Here is a 15759-nt window from a genome sequence, read left to right as displayed (position 1 = left end):
AAAAGTTAATAAGGATAAAATGAAAAGATTAAACTTATATGAAAAATGAAAAACCAATTTTTTTTTGAAAAGCACCCTATGCACATTGTACAACAAATAAAGCAACAAAATGTTGCTTATTTATAACATGGAATAATTAGGTGTTAGTACCGAATTGTGTTACATTGATAAACTTAAAACAAATGCAAGAGTATTTTAGTCACTAATTAACTAATTTTGATGTTAGTACCCAAAGGTGTTATAAAATTGAAACCATAAAATCTAAACCTCTTAAAAAAAGTTAATACTCAAAAGTAAAATTAGGTATAAATCACATGACCATTTATGTAATTAACTCTAAAACATATATACCACTAGGTTAACTAACATCAACCATATACCGTCAGGTTAAATAATCACTCAAAATTCAAAATTCCCCAAAAAAACCCTCGCCCGACTCAATTCTATACATTCACAAATTTGAATCTCTCTCTCTCTCTCTCACACACACACACACACACTCCAGTTCTCGCATCTCACAACAATTTCATCAATCAATCTCAACTACTGCATACTTCGAATGTTCTGTGTTTCCGGTGAAATATACTAACCTGTTCGATCTGAAACAGGTTGTGAAATCGGAGTTTTAGAGGTCGTTACCTCCATTGTCAATTTCTTATCACACATACAGGTATTAAGCTATGCTTTTTTCTGTTTAATTGCTTATACACATGTTCTTGATTGATAATGTGAGTTTAGTGTGTCTGATGTCGGTGAGTTAGGTGTTTGTTTAGATGCAGAAGATGAATTAACGGTTTGTTGGTATAGCATTCTTTTATGTTCGTTAAAGATGTGAGGTTTTAGTTAGGGTTTGTTGCTGGTGTTGTTTTGATGTAGAGCGGAAGCACAAAAGATGAATAGAGAAGTAATGTGAAGAAGTTTGATATAAAACTGAATGAATAAAGCGTTACGGTTTTATAGGGAGTTTGGAATTACAAATTGCCTAGGAGTTTTTTGAAATTAAAACGGTAAATAGACGTGTAAATTACGCTAATAAATGATATACATGTTATAAGTTAAGAAAGGAAAGTATTGAAGATTGACGAAATTGGGGAAAAATCATGAGTGATGTTGTCGGACTGGACTTAAATGAAGGAAATCGGGTTTGACAGCTGGGTCACACCATCTGTGGCTATTTACCAGATGATACGGCTCATTGAGACCTTTTCCGTCTGCTGGTAATGGGCCGTGTAACTCCGCTCTTAGCTCAAGTTATGCCTGTTCAACGTTTGGGCCCTTTCTGCCATGTTTCCCTTTGTTGAACTGATCCAAATTAAAGTCTGCCAACTCTTGGATCAACTCCTCATCAGTTTTGGCTTTGTAACATATTCTAATTGATTGGTTCTTTTGGTGAATTTAGTAGCTGGTTCAAGGAATGCTTTCTAGGGTTTTGATAGGTTGATCATAATCTCATATAGAATATTATTTCCTATAAGGAGAGTTGTATGATATCTTTGACAGATTCATTGCCGTGTATTTAAGTGCTAAACTGCTAATTTATCTGATATATGTTGAGATTATGTTTGTTTCTTACATTTGAACAGTTTGTATCTTGTAATACTAAATGTATTTGTGACAAACACATATATGGTTCTTCCAGAAATTGAAATCCAGTCTGCAAGTTTTGCATCTATCTTTGTAAGTTCGCTATGGAGGATGTGTTAATTGACTGTGTACAGAACAGTCTGCGGCATCTATTATGCCACAATGCTATTTTCATGTGTGAACGACTCTGCTCTGAGTTTCCCTCTGAGGTATGTTTTCCCCAAACCCATCATGTTGGGTATTTCCTTGCGTTCTAACGTTATTATAATGTCTTTATAACTTATACTGTCTTAAAATAATTGTTTTGTGTAAGTAGGCAATATTATTAGCTGGTCTACTTATTACTTCACTCGAAGAACATAATGGAGAATAATTGCCTTTAATTACTATGAAAGTTTGATTGCCCTTTTTGGTTTTTTCATAGCTTCATTTACACAATGCACCAATCATAGCACATCTCATTTTACCTCTGGTTAATGGTTATTATTTTCTTGCTAATTTGTCAAATGCAGACAAACTTGCAATTGTTGGCCGCATGTTACCTACAAAGCAATCAAGCTTACTCGGCTTACCATATTTTGAAAGGTATGTTCAACCTGGTTTCATTTTCATGTTTATAGTAGTTTCATGTCGTTGCAATATCATCTAAATCAGACTCAAGTACCTTCTCCCCCTTTCTCGTAATTTGTGCTCTATAACATATATTGGATAAATGGAAGCTTATTATTCTTCCTTTTATACGATTATTTATTCTAGATGACCACAAATGCCTCAATCCAGATTCTTGTAGACGACTCTTTGAGGGCTTTCATAATATGTTAACTAGAGCTTATGAAATCTAAAACACTTTACTATGGGCCTGTATCAATATGATTTAGACCCTTTGGAGTGTTGACCTTTGATATTTTAATACCCAATAACTGTTTACTGAATACCATGAAAAAGAACTATACCAGTAAAGCAGCCCGAATAATAAAATTCATTTTGGTGGTACTTGAAGCTTCAAACACAATTTAACATGCCATGACCCAATAATCCAATATATATTTTCTTCCTAAATGTACTTCATTTAAGTTATTAACAAGTATTTAATGAAGGGGAGCTTATTGTGTTTAACTTGTTTTTCGCAATCACTTAATCTGAAGGTACACAAATGCCTCAGTCCAGATACTTGTTTGCAATATCATGCTTTCAGATGGATCTCCTCAATGAAGCCGAAATAGCATTATGCCCTTCTAATGAACCCAGTGCAGAGGTAATCTGGTGAATTTTTGTATTGCCAGAATGCATGATAATAGAACGTATACATGTCTACATGTATATGTTTTCTTTTGTAGTTTTCCAGAATAACTTATATAAAACGGTGTTAGATGATTGACTGGTGGCACTAGTAGTCGCAGATTAAAAGAGCACTTGCTCATTGCATTTCCTTTCCACTTTACAGGTCCCAAATGGCGCAGCTGGTCATTATCTTCTTGGGCTCATATACAGGTATATAACTAATTAACCATAAATTTATTTTAAGTTTTTAACTGTACGTTTATTTTCCCCTTGAGAAGCATAGAGATTTAAGGATATCAAGAACCCTTAGAAGGTTGTCTATTGTAGTTGTTATATAAATTAGTAGATTGCTGCGCTTAAATGCAGTCCACCTATTAAGGAAGTGGTACATAAAGGTTGCAAGTTGCAGCTTTAATCCATTTATTGCGTTCATTTCAGATTGTTTGTTGTTTGTAACGGGTCAAATGGTTAATATGGACAAACTTAGCTATAAATGAAACAGGTCCAGCAGTTCAAACGTGTTGGCATTCACCTAAAGTGTATGTGCTATGTGTTTTGCATTTGTTGTCACTAGTTAATAGAGTAAAATGCGATTTTCGTCCCTGAGGTTTGGTCAAATTTGCGATTTTCGTCCAAAGGTTTGTTTTTCCGCATCTGGATCCAAAAGGTTTGAAATCTGCCATTTTCATCCGGCTCGTTAACTCCATCCATTGTTCTCCGCTTAGTCAGGGGTATTTCCGTCTTTTTTATTAACTTAAAGGGCAATTCGGTCTTTTTCAGGGTATTCGGTCTTTTTACATAAACTGAGAAAGACCGGATTGCCCTTTAATTTAACAAAAAAGACGGAAAACTCCTGACTTAACGGAGAACAATGGATGGAGTTAACGAGCCGGATGAAAATGGCAAGATTTCAAACCTTTTGGATCCAGATGTGAAAAAACAAACCTTTGGATTAAAGTCGCAAAACTGGCCAAAGCTCAGGGACGAAATTGGTATTTCCTAGTTAATAATTCTGAAGAAATGGGCTCATGATGTCTTTCAGATACACAGATCGATTGAAAAAGGCTGCTCATCAATTTAACCAGGCTTTATCAATAGATCCTTTGTTGTGGTCTGCATATGAGGAGTTGTGTAAATTAGGTAAGTCAAATTTTCTATACCCACAAACCGTATGCCTTCAAAGCTTTAGTTACTCACTTAACATAATTCCTTATTTTGTTGTGCAGTAATCATTTTATTTTGAGTTAAATGCCATTTTCGTCCTTGAGGTTTGGCCAGTTTTGTGACTTTAGTTCAAAGGTTTGTTTTTCCACATCTGGATCCAAAAGGTTTGAAATCTTACCATTTTCATCAGGCTCGTTAACTCCATTAGTTTTTCTCCATTGATTCAGAGGTATTTTCGTCCTTTTTCTCCAATAAGGTTATTTTGAAAACTTGTACATTATGCTAAATGCTTGTACGTAAGGTGAAAAGACCGAATTGCCCTTTAAGTTAACAAAAAAAGGAAATACCCCTGACTTAATGGAGAAAAATGGATGGAGTTAACGAGCTGGATGAAAATGGCAAGATTTCAAACCTTTTGGATCCAGATGCGCAAAAACAAACCTTTGGACGAAAGTCGTAAAACTGGCCAAAGCTCAGGGACGAAAATGGTATTTTACTCTTGATCATTTTTATAATCACATTGTACATCTTTTTTTTTTGTTTTCAGGAGCTGCTGGAGAAGCAACATCAGTGTTTGGGGACGCTGCTGCTGAATGCATACAAAAACAGTACCTAAGTCATGAAGTGGGTCCCCAATTGCAGGCATCCGGTGATGATCATAGTGTAGCTTCTGGTAGACAAGTGGCTGAACATGTTAGCCCAAGACAATTGAGACATCTGCATAGCAATAACATTAAGGATAATTCCTTAAATCATAATGGTGCTGTTTGCCGTCCTGTTGCTAGCCAACCCAATAACGGTGTCCATGCTAACACTCCGTTTTATACCACTCCTTCCCCAATGGCTACTCAGGTATAGCTACTGAACATGTCTTCATTTTACTAGGTTAATTTATGTACTATTTTTTTTTTTATATTTCCATCATAATCATTTACTTTTGGATAAAATCATACAATAGTAACCAAGTTTTAATATGGTTTTAGTACAAACACTCATACCTTTTTGGGTAAATTGCATTTTACGTCCTTTAAGTTTCAACAAAATTTCAGGCGATGTTCTTTAACTTAAGAAATTACAACGGATGTCCTTTATGTTCTAATTTTTTTTACAGGCGGTGTCCTTTCTCCCTAAAAAGATTACAAAAATAAAGGACATCTGCTGTAAAGAAATTAAACCATAAAGAAAACTGTCTGTAAAGAAATTAGAACATAAAGGACATCCACGTATTTTCGTTAGTTAAAGGACAGCGCCTGAAATTTTGCTGAAATTTAAAGGATGTAAAATGCAATTTACCCCTACCTTTTTCTTAATATAAAAACCATTCAAGTTTTGATATTATTCTATTGCTGTGATTTTAGTTACTATTTACTAAATAGTAACCAAGCTTCATATTTGTTCCATTTAGGTCACTTAGTTTTAACATTTATGTGAACATTCACAGCAATGGAACCCTGTTAAAACTCAAGTGTTTTTTGTAGTTAGAAAAAAGCTGGAGTGACTTTAGTGAAACAATAAAGAAACTTGGTTACTATTCTGTCAGTGTTGTAAGAATCGGTAGGCGCTAGTCGGTAATCGGGATTAATTGGATTGGGATTTTTATATGTAATTTTTAGTTATATATATATGCACACATTTTTATATGTAATTTTTTAAAGTAGACATGTTTTAACCCCTCATTGACCCATTTTTCAAGTAATTGGAGGTAATTTAGAAGGTTTACTCGGTGAACCTTCAATTAGTGATTAATCGGAGCCTAGGCGGGATTTTTACAACCATGTATTCTGTGAAATTTTCCCTTCACTTTGTTATTGTCAATTATTTCACGACTTCCCTTTAACAGGCACAATATAGTTTCTTTTTCGTTTTTTTTTTTTTAATATTCTTGGATCACAAATCTGATGAAATTTACACATCATTATTCAATGTTGTGTGCTGTATTTTAGCTGTCAAGTGTGTCCCACTCCCCACCACCAATAGGTAGAAACATGCTCCCAAACGGTCCGACCTCAAGTTCTGTTTATGCTGACACGTCACCAAAGTCAACCGTTAAATCTACCATTCAAGCTCCTCCTAGAAGAAAATTTGTGGATGAGGGGAAGCTAAAAAAGGTTTTTAATTCGTCACATATTTATTTTTAACTCTAATCATGTTATATTGTTATATGCTACCCCTTTAACACGTTTCGTGTTCTCTCCCAGATATCAGGAAGGTTGTTCTCCGATTCCGGTCCTAGAAGAAGCACACGACTCGCTGGAGAAGGTGGACCAACTGCAAATATAAGCGGGATCACTGTAGCTGGAAACGGAAACGGAACTAATCATTTGTCTAAATATCCGACGGCTATTTCTAAGTTAGGCTCTGCAGCATTTCGTTCTGTTACTGTTAGAAAAGTGTCACAGTCTTGGTCTACTGAATCTTTTAATGAAGGTCAAGATCTTTTGTAAATAAATATAATATTAATTCCTTTCTTTACTTATCTAAAGTTCTAAACCACAATCTTGCTCTTTTAGGGGTTCGGTCTGAGCTTGATGACACTCGTTCAAATACTACTACAACCACTTCTGGTTCATCCTCGCCACCTGGCACCAGGTCTTGTGAACATGATGGTTCAATGGGCCAGGCTTCCATGAGTGTATCGAAAGTTGCTAGTGGTGCTTTTGATGTATTGTCGCTTTTGAAAATCATCGGTGAAGGTTACAGACTTTCTTGTCTGTACAGGTGTCAGGTAAAATATTATTACAGTGATGTATGCTTTGCTGATTTCTAATTTTATTTAATTTTTTAATGTTAGATTTTTTAAAACAGGATGCACTTGATGTATTTCTACAACTTCCTCCTAAGCATTATAACACTGGCTGGGTGCTCTCTCAGGTACGTTAATGTTTATATCGTATTTTCAACTTATTGATTCGTGAAGACGTGAAGGATGTCTGATGTGGCACCGGTAATTTTGCGTGCAGGTTGGAAAAGCGCGTTTCGAACTGGTTGATTATCTAGAAGCTGAGCGTGCCTTTAGCAGTGCTCGTTTGGCTTCTCCTTATAGCTTAGAAGGAATGGATATATATTCTACTGTTCTATATGTAAGCTTTTTTGTACTTGACTAATCAGGGGTGATAAATGGGCCGTGTTCGTGGTTTGGCGGGTCGAACCCGAACATGGCATGAACCGAGAAATCGTGTCAGACACATGAACCCACACACGATACTAGTTTTCGCGGGTTGACACAAACATGACTTGTTTTAACCTAATTTTGTATTTTAGCATATTAATACTCCACAATTAAAAGTTTGGGTAAAGTACACGGATGGTCCTTGTGGTTAACCAAAATTTTGGATTTAGTCCCTAGTTTTTCGAAAGTACACGGAATGGTCCCTATGGTTTGCACTTTGTAACGTATTTGGTCCCCAACTTTTGCCAAAAGTACACGGATGGTTCCTGTGGTTTGTATTTTGTAACGCATTTAGTCCCCAACGTTTAGTGACAAGACTTTAAAAAAGCCAAGGACTAAATCGAAAATTTTGGTTAACCACAGGGACCATCCGTGTACTTTACTCAAAAAGTTTACCACCAACATAACAAACGTATATAAAATAATTGTGTTTAAACAGTAAATTTTGATCGTATATGGTTCTATTTATTGTAGCACCTGAAGGAGGATATGAGGTTGAGTTATTTAGCACAGGAGCTAATATCAACCGATCGCTTAGCCCCTCAGTCATGGTAAGTTCTTTTAACTTTTTTATAACCTCTAAAAGTATGAATAATTCTCTCCAAGTATTTGTTTCTTTTTTAGTGTCTACAATTTACTTTTTTAATACAAACATGTCAGGTGTGCAATGGGAAATTGTTATAGCATGCAGAAAGACCATGAAACCGCTCTAAAAAACTTTCAACGAGCAGTGCATCTAAATTCTAGATTCGTCTATGCTCACACCCTATGTGGTCACGAGTATGATTTCCTTATAATATATCATACTCTAATTTAGGATCATAAATTCATAACAGAGTAAAATGCCATTTTCGTCACTGAGGTTTGGCCAGTTTTACAACTTTCGTCCAAAGGTTTGTTTTTCGCATCTGGATCCAAAAGGTTTGAAATCCTGCCATTTTCATCCGGCTCGTTATCCATATTTATGCGTTAAGTCAGGGATATTTCCGTCTTTTTTGTTAACTTAAAGGGCAATTCGGTCTTTTTCAGGGGTATTTGGTCATTTTACATAGAGTGAAAAATAATATATTGCCCTTTAAGTTAGAAAAAAGACACAAATACCCTTGACTTAACGGAGAAAAATGGATGGAGTTAACGAGCCAGATAAAAATAGCAATATTTCAAACCTTTTGAATCCAAATGGGAAAAAACAAACCTTTGGATGAAAGTCGCAAAACTGGCCAAACCTCAGGGACGAAAATGGCATTTTACCCTTCATAATATATCCTTTGATGTTCTGCATATGGTTTTTATCTTTATTTACAGATATGTGGCTTTGGAGGATTTTGAGAATGGAATTGGAAGTTACCAAAATGCCCTTCAAATAGATCCCAGACATTATAACGCATGGCATGGTCTTGCAATGATATATCTTCGCCAGGAGAAATACGAATTCTCAAAGCATCATTTTCATAGGGCTTTGAATATAAACCCTCGTTCTTCTGTTATAATGACTTATCTCGGGACTTCTTTACATGCGTTAAAGGTTTGATTCTATGTACATTCACATGGAAATTGATAAAAATAAAAACTAAAATCTTTGTGGGTTTTTTCTTATAAACATTGTCAGAGAAATGACGAAGCTTTATCGATGATGGAAAAGGCTATAATAGCAGATACGAAGAACCCTCTACCCATGTATCAAAAAGCAACTATTCTTGTAATGATGGAGGAGTTTGACGATGCTTTAACTGTTTTAGAAGAACTTAAAGAGTACGCGCCTCATGAAAGCAGTGTATATGCGTTAATGGGAAAGATATATAAATATCGCTCTATGTATGACATGGCCATGCTTCATTTTGGTCTAGCTTTGGATTTGAAGCCTTCTGCAACTGATGTGGCTACTATCAAGGTTATATTCTCTTTTCTTTGATCATTGTTTATTATTATTTTTTTTTTATAAATAATTAGTGAGTTGAACGTTATTGTTTCTTTATTTCCCACAGGCTGCCATTGAGAAGTTACATATACCTGATGAATTAGATGACAACTTATAGAGCTCGTATGCAACTCGACTCAAGACCCGTCTGTATAATACTTTCCATCAATGGTATTGATACAACGTATCTCAATTCCGTTATGGACCGAAGCTCATTAGATTGAGGTACATGCAGTGTTGAAGATTGATGATACCGTCTAGGTGAACATTAGTTATCCCCTTTACATTGTATTCTTTCCTAGGATCGACTTTTTCATCATTTTTACTTCATCTTGTTGTTGAGATGTGTTGAATTCATCGGGTAGTGTATTTTTTTGTCGCCTTAATAAGAGTTGATTGTTGACAACTCTTTTGTACGAGATAAATATAATATGTGATTAAAGGAGAGGTTTCAACCTAAGCAGTTAATGCGGAAAAATATCGGTTATCGGTCAAGGACCGATATTTGAGATATCGTTTATCGCGGTGATATATCGGTGAGATATCGGTAACTTCTAATATAGTGCATAAATATATATATACACACATAGAACCTATATAAATTTATATATATAATGTTAAGTTTATATTTTTTATGCATAGATTTGTAAGTTTAAGGATTAAATGTAAACTAGTGAAGATAGAGGGGTTAAATATTTATATAAACAAACTAACAATATGCTTTTATGTAAAAAAAATACAAGTTTAAAGGACTAATTATAAACTATAGAAAGATAGAGGGGTTAAATATTGAAATACTTAAAACTTATTAACCCTAAAATAACACACGCATCATCAGCAGCAGCAGCCGCTACTTCTCCTTTTCTCAGCCGCCACCGGTTTCCAGCAGAAATTCCGGCAGAGGCGTCGGAATTGGCCGCCGGAGGTCGCTATACGGTCGATATGTGGTCGATAAGTGCCAACAGGTATGTTTCTTCTTCTGTTTTCAGCCGCCGGAGGTCGCTATACGGTCGGAATTGGGCCCAGACGAGATATCGGCGAGACAACCGATATGGTTTTCACAAAATATCAGCGATATATCGGTGTTGACCGCCGATATTATCGTTGACCGATATTTGACCGAGATACGAAACCGATATTCTGGGCTAGGTCCGATAACCGATATACCGGTGATATAGCACCGATATATCGGCCGAGTTAACTGCATAAACAATACACATGATTCACCTAGTAACATCTTAGATTCATTCATCACTCATCTTTGAGAGTATCATCAAGTCTTGACTTTGTCACACAATTCATAAATAGTCCACAACTACTTGGCCGGTGATATGTACCAATTGGATATTGATAACCCGTTGAGTGGGTCAAGCTCAAAAGAAATTAGTAGGGAGAACAAGACTTTGAGATAACTCTCTATTTTTTCATTCATAACTTGACTCAAAAAAGCAGTGTCATTTTATAGGCTTACAAGATGAAATAAAAAAGAGATGCCACAAACACACTAATCCATTACTAATAATACGGAATCAGAAAACATGTAACTAAGACTATTCGGTCTGGAGGGGCTTGAAAATGGGGCGTGATCTGAGATGTGGCAGCCATGTCAGCGCGCGTTACAAAAGTGGCGTGGTACAAAAAAGGGAGGGGATGGGAAGTGGCGTGATAGAGTGGCTAGGCATGCAAACGAACCAAACGTTCGGCCAACAGTTCGTGAACCGTTCGGCGGGAAGTTCGTTTGTGTTCGTTCGTTTATTAAACAAACGAACATGAACAAGAAATTTCGTTCGTTTAGTTAAATGAACAAAGGTCGTGTTCGTTCGTTTATGTTCGTGAACGTTCAGTAACATGTCAGTTTGTGTTCGATAGTTCATTAGTGTTTTTAGTTTTTATATTTATTTAAATACTTCAAAATTCTGACAAATTAAATATCTAGTAAGTGTCAGTTTATTATATATTCTGTTCATCAATGATTTTTTTGTGCTCGTTCATTTCCTTTTGTGTTCATGAACATTAGTTTGTGTTCGTCAACGTTCGTTTTTGTTCGTTACCTAAAATTAACAAACACAAACGAACACGAACAAGTTCATTTCCTTAACAAACGAGAACACGAACATAAAATCTTGTTCGATAACTGTTCGTGAACGGTTCGCGAACACATATATTTCTTAACAAATGAACACGAACAAGGTCTTGTTTGTGTTCGTTCGGTTCCTTTGCGGCCCTAAGAGTGGCGTTATTCGACATGTGTCACACATTTTATATTATTATTATTTTTTATTTAATAATTAAATAAAATCTATTAACTTTAAATAAAAACATTAATATTAATTGCATAAACAACATAAATTTAAAAATTTACATAAAATTAAAAAATAAAAAATTAAATAAACTTAAAATTCAATTACATAAACTTTAATCACCGTGTTCGTCAAGGTTGTTTCGCGGAACCCTCCAAATGTGTTCAACCAAATCGCTTGAATGCGTTGCGTCTCTCATTCTCCGAAATCATGTTATTATGTAAAATAACGCACGTGTACATCACAATTCGAATTCTAGGTTTTCCATAAGAAGTATTGCTAGACCTCTTAGTGATTTGTTGAAGAAATATGCTTTTTAAATGGAATGATGAAGCTCAACTGGCCTTTGACCAATGTAAAATAGCTCTCTTTTTTTTTTTTTTTTTGGTAAAGGGGATACCCCGGTGATTCTATATATTCACAACCAAAACAAAACAAGTAGTGTAGAGAATCTACACTAGTTCAAACATGGGACATGCCCCATGAAAGTAACTAAAGCCAACCAACAAAAGTAAAAGACAATAGAAAAACACAACTAGACTACAATCTAGAAACTGAAAATCGAACCAATCGCCTACTCAATCGCCAACACCATTAGTATCCGCATCAGGTATCCCCCATTCTCCTAAGAGTCTTCGAAATCTTTCATTCCGCTTCAACTTGACTTCCATAAGCTTATACCGAACAGTCTCGATTATCAAATCATAGAGTTTCTCCGGAGGTCGCAGTTGGTTCTTGAAAATCCTGTTCTAGCTTTACCTGATTTTTCTAAGGGTTTTTTTTTTGGTAGAAACTGATGCATCTTCTAAAGGTTTGGGTGTTGTTTTGATGTAAGATGGTCATTGATGCGTGTCGAGTGTAATATATTTTTATTAATATTTTAAGCCCATTTTACACATTAGTCTAAGTTTTAAATTTATAAAACACGATATTTTACTAACACTAAACACACATATGGGCAAGTGCACCCATCGTGAGCGTAGTATAGCGTTGGTAAGATACCGAAGTCGTCCAAGGACACAAGAGCTTTTAGTACTGGTTTATCCTCAACGTCTAATTAAATCAAAATTTTTAGAAAAGGTTTTAAACATGAAAAATGAAAACTAAAATGCTGAAAATAAAAATAAAATAAAAACAGATAGACAAGATGAATCACTTGGATCCGACTCGCCTTTAATGTAACCTTTGATGATTTCCGCACTTTTACACTTTTTAAGAGATTATCTTAGTTATAGTAGTAGGCCCCTCTTTTGAAGTTGACGTTACCCTCAACCCGGTGGTTTGAGTCAGCAAGGATACAATCCCAAAGGGTTGGAATATTGGGAGATAATTAATTAAGTTATTAATGCGTAAAGTGGTAGGCCCCTCTTTTGAAAGCGACGTTACCCTCGGCTAAGCGGTTTGAGTCAGCATGGATACAATCCCAAGTAGCCGGGTTAATGTATTAATAGTAGTTTACATATGAGGGGATCAAGCCATTCGCACCCCCGCCATCCAATACCAGTGGGTATTGAAGGAGGTCCTAGTAAGCTTGACCCAGGTCCTTGCAGGATCTATACACTGAACAAGACAAGAATCTTACTAAACCATTCCCTTAACCCCCGACCAGGTAGCCAACATATCTCTATATAGACCGTAGAGATATGAATGGTGAAAATCTTTTACTTTATATAGACAATAAAGTAATGCCAAGACACCACAGACAAATGATAAAGAAGTTTCACCTTCAACATAAGAAACTAGTTATTAAAGTCACTAATACAAAACCAAATAAAAATTGCGAAAAGATTAAAAATCAAAAGTATTACATTAAATGCTTATCTTCACCAAGTGATGTAAGAGACTTAGCCAAACATGGCCCTTGATTGACAAGAACTCTTACTATCAATCTTGGATCCCGAGACTACTACACACACTCTGAGGTGGATGATGGTGGTGGATGTGGGTGTTGTAGTGGTGGCAAAGTGGGAGAGATGTGGTTTGCCAAGGGATGCCTTTAAAGTGAACCAAGCACCCATATTTATAGCCTGAACAGAAGCCCGGCCACGGCCCCGTGTCCGCTGGGCACAGCCCCGTGGCCATCATCTTTCTCTTTCATCATTAATTGCGATTGTCTGCATTAGGCTCCACACGCCCCCGTGTTAGCTGGGCACGACCCCGTATGCAGAAGCGTATCTGTACTATCAAGATTTGCAAGATTCTGCGAATCTTAGCGTTGAGCACGCCCCGTGCTGAGCTGGGCACGCCCCTGTGCTGGGAATAGAAGCTTCTACAACTTTGTCATTTTCTGCAGACACCTGACTACGCCCCTGTGTCCGCTGGGCATGGGCCGTGGTCTGCCCTCTGTTTCTTGTTTTTGCTTGGGAAGATGTTATCGAGTGGTCGGACATGCCACGTTTATTCCTTTTCTTTGTATTTATGTTAGTTTTTGCTGCATATTTGTTCCTTTTCTTCATTTAAGCTCATTTGGTCCTGAAAATACAAAAGGAAGACAAAAGCACACTTTTTCCAACATTAGTACTAAAAAAAGGTTAGTTTTATGTCTCATTTGATATAATTTATATGTTGCATTTTACACACATCAGTCATCCACTGGCATTCATCAGCAAAGGTATATCTACTATACATCATGAAATGTCTGTGTATGAAAGCAAAGGTATATCTACTATACATCATGAAATGTCTGTGTATGAAAAGCAGTTATTGCTTATTTTGATGGAATACCACCACCTTTGCATGATACTAAGATTGAATTTGTGGAAGAATGGTTTAAGATAAGAGAAGAAAAGATAGTGGCTTTAATAAAAATAGAATGAAACAGTTGGTTGATAAAAAGAGATCTGAAAGACAATTTAATGTAGGGGATTGGGTATGTGTCACGTTGCAGCCTTATGTGCAAACTTCCTCGAAGAAGCATTCTAATAAAAGTTGGGACCTAAATACTATGGACCATATTTGATTGTGGAAAAAGTGGGAATGGTGGCTTATAGACTTGATTAAATCCATCCAACCTTTCACGTGTCTTTACTTAAAGCTGCACCTGGTGGCTGGTGCAGCTGCTGCTATAACTCCTTTGCCACAGGATGCACGTGTGGTTGTTCAACCTCGTACAATATTGGATAAGAAATGGGTCAAAAAGAATAATCGGGTAGGACTTCAAGTTACAGAGGCTACATGGGAAGATTTAGAGCATTTGCAAATGAGATTTCCTCATATTAAATCTTGAAGACAAAATCTTTTTTTAAACAGGGTAGTATTGTTACAGTAAAAATAGTATAAGGACCTCTTTTGTAATAAATAGAACTAAAATAATGTTTTGGGGGTTAATTGTAATTGTAGTTTAGTTAAGCGCTTAATGTATACGAGTTGGTTGTTATGATAGTTGTACTTAACTGATTGTAAGGGTTGTTATGATAGTTGTACTTAATGGTTGTTATGATAGTTGTACGAGTTGGTTGTTATGATAGTTGTATTTAACTGATTGTAAGGGTTGTTATGATAGTTGTACTTAATGGTTGTTATGATAGTTGTAGGAGTTGGTTGTTATGATAGTTGTACTTAACTGATTGTAAGGGTTGTTATGATAGTTGTACATAATGGTTGTTATCATAGTTGTACTTAACTGATTGTAAGGGTAATAACAAGCGGATTTGGTTGAACACATTTGGAGCGTTCCGCTAAACAACCTTGACGAACACGGTGATTAAAGTTTATGTAATTGAATTTTAAGTTTATTTAATTTTTTATTTTTTAATTTAATGTAAATTTTTAAATTTATGTTGTTTATGCAATTAATATTAATGTTTTTATTTAAAGTTAATAGATTTTATATAATTATTAAATAATAATAATAATATAAAATGTGTGACACGTGTCGAATAACGCCACTCTATCACGCCACTTCCCACCCCCTCCCTTTTTTGCACTACACCACTTTTGTAACGTGCGCTGACATGGCTACCACATGTCGGATCACGCCCCATTTTCAAGCCCCTCCACACCGAATAGTCTTAGTTACATGTTTTCTGATTCCGTATTATTAGTAATGGGTTAGTGTGTTTGTGGCATCTCTTTTTTTATTTCATCTTGTAAGCCTATAAAATGGCACTGCTTTTTTGAGTCAAGTTATGAATGAAAAATTAGAGAGTTATCTCAAAGTCTTGTTTTCCCTACTAATTTCTTTTGAGCTTGACCCACTCAACGAGTTATCTATATCCGATTGGTACATATCACCGGCCAAGTAGTTGTGGACTATTTATGAATTGTGTGACAAAGTCAAGACTTGATGATGACTCAAAGATGACTGATGAATGAATCTAAGATGTTACCAGGTGTACCATGTG

The 15759-nt window shown here is 35.8% G+C and overlaps 1 protein-coding gene across 1 annotated transcript; it reads left to right on the top strand.

Annotated features, from left to right (window-relative positions):
• The first annotated feature begins 411 nt into the window (after positions 1-411).
• LOC110911825 (cell division cycle protein 27 homolog B) lies at positions 412-9561 on the top strand. Its single transcript, XM_022156475.2, has 17 exons — positions 412-670; positions 1640-1793; positions 2097-2169; positions 2730-2839; positions 3029-3075; positions 3908-4005; positions 4577-4881; positions 5973-6137; positions 6228-6456; positions 6540-6754; positions 6835-6900; positions 6990-7109; positions 7673-7749; positions 7859-7978; positions 8504-8723; positions 8808-9089; positions 9184-9561. Exons 2-17 carry the CDS (start codon positions 1689-1691, stop codon positions 9232-9234), a joined length of 2283 nt encoding a protein of 760 aa, XP_022012167.1. The 5' UTR covers positions 412-670; positions 1640-1688; the 3' UTR covers positions 9235-9561.
• The last annotated feature ends 6198 nt before the right edge of the window (positions 9562-15759 follow it).

Source organism: Helianthus annuus, chromosome 15 (genome assembly GCF_002127325.2).
Source record: "Helianthus annuus cultivar XRQ/B chromosome 15, HanXRQr2.0-SUNRISE, whole genome shotgun sequence".
In the NCBI taxonomy this organism is placed as follows: domain Eukaryota; kingdom Viridiplantae; phylum Streptophyta; class Magnoliopsida; order Asterales; family Asteraceae; genus Helianthus; species Helianthus annuus.
This window is presented reverse-complemented; position numbering and strand designations above follow the sequence as displayed.

What these genes read in the sequence shown, in the direction of transcription:
- LOC110911825 (XM_022156475.2), top strand. Translation starts at nt 1,689, where the DNA reads ATGGAGGATGTGTTAATTGACTGTGTACAGAACAGTCTGCGGCATCTA. An exon ending in TGAGGAGTTGTGTAAATTAG is followed by an intron (nt 4,006 to 4,576) that starts GTAAGTCAAATT and finishes TTTTGTTTTCAG; the next exon opens with GAGCTGCTGGAGAAGCAACA. An exon ending in CTGATGTGGCTACTATCAAG is followed by an intron (nt 9,090 to 9,183) that starts GTTATATTCTCT and finishes TATTTCCCACAG; the next exon opens with GCTGCCATTGAGAAGTTACA.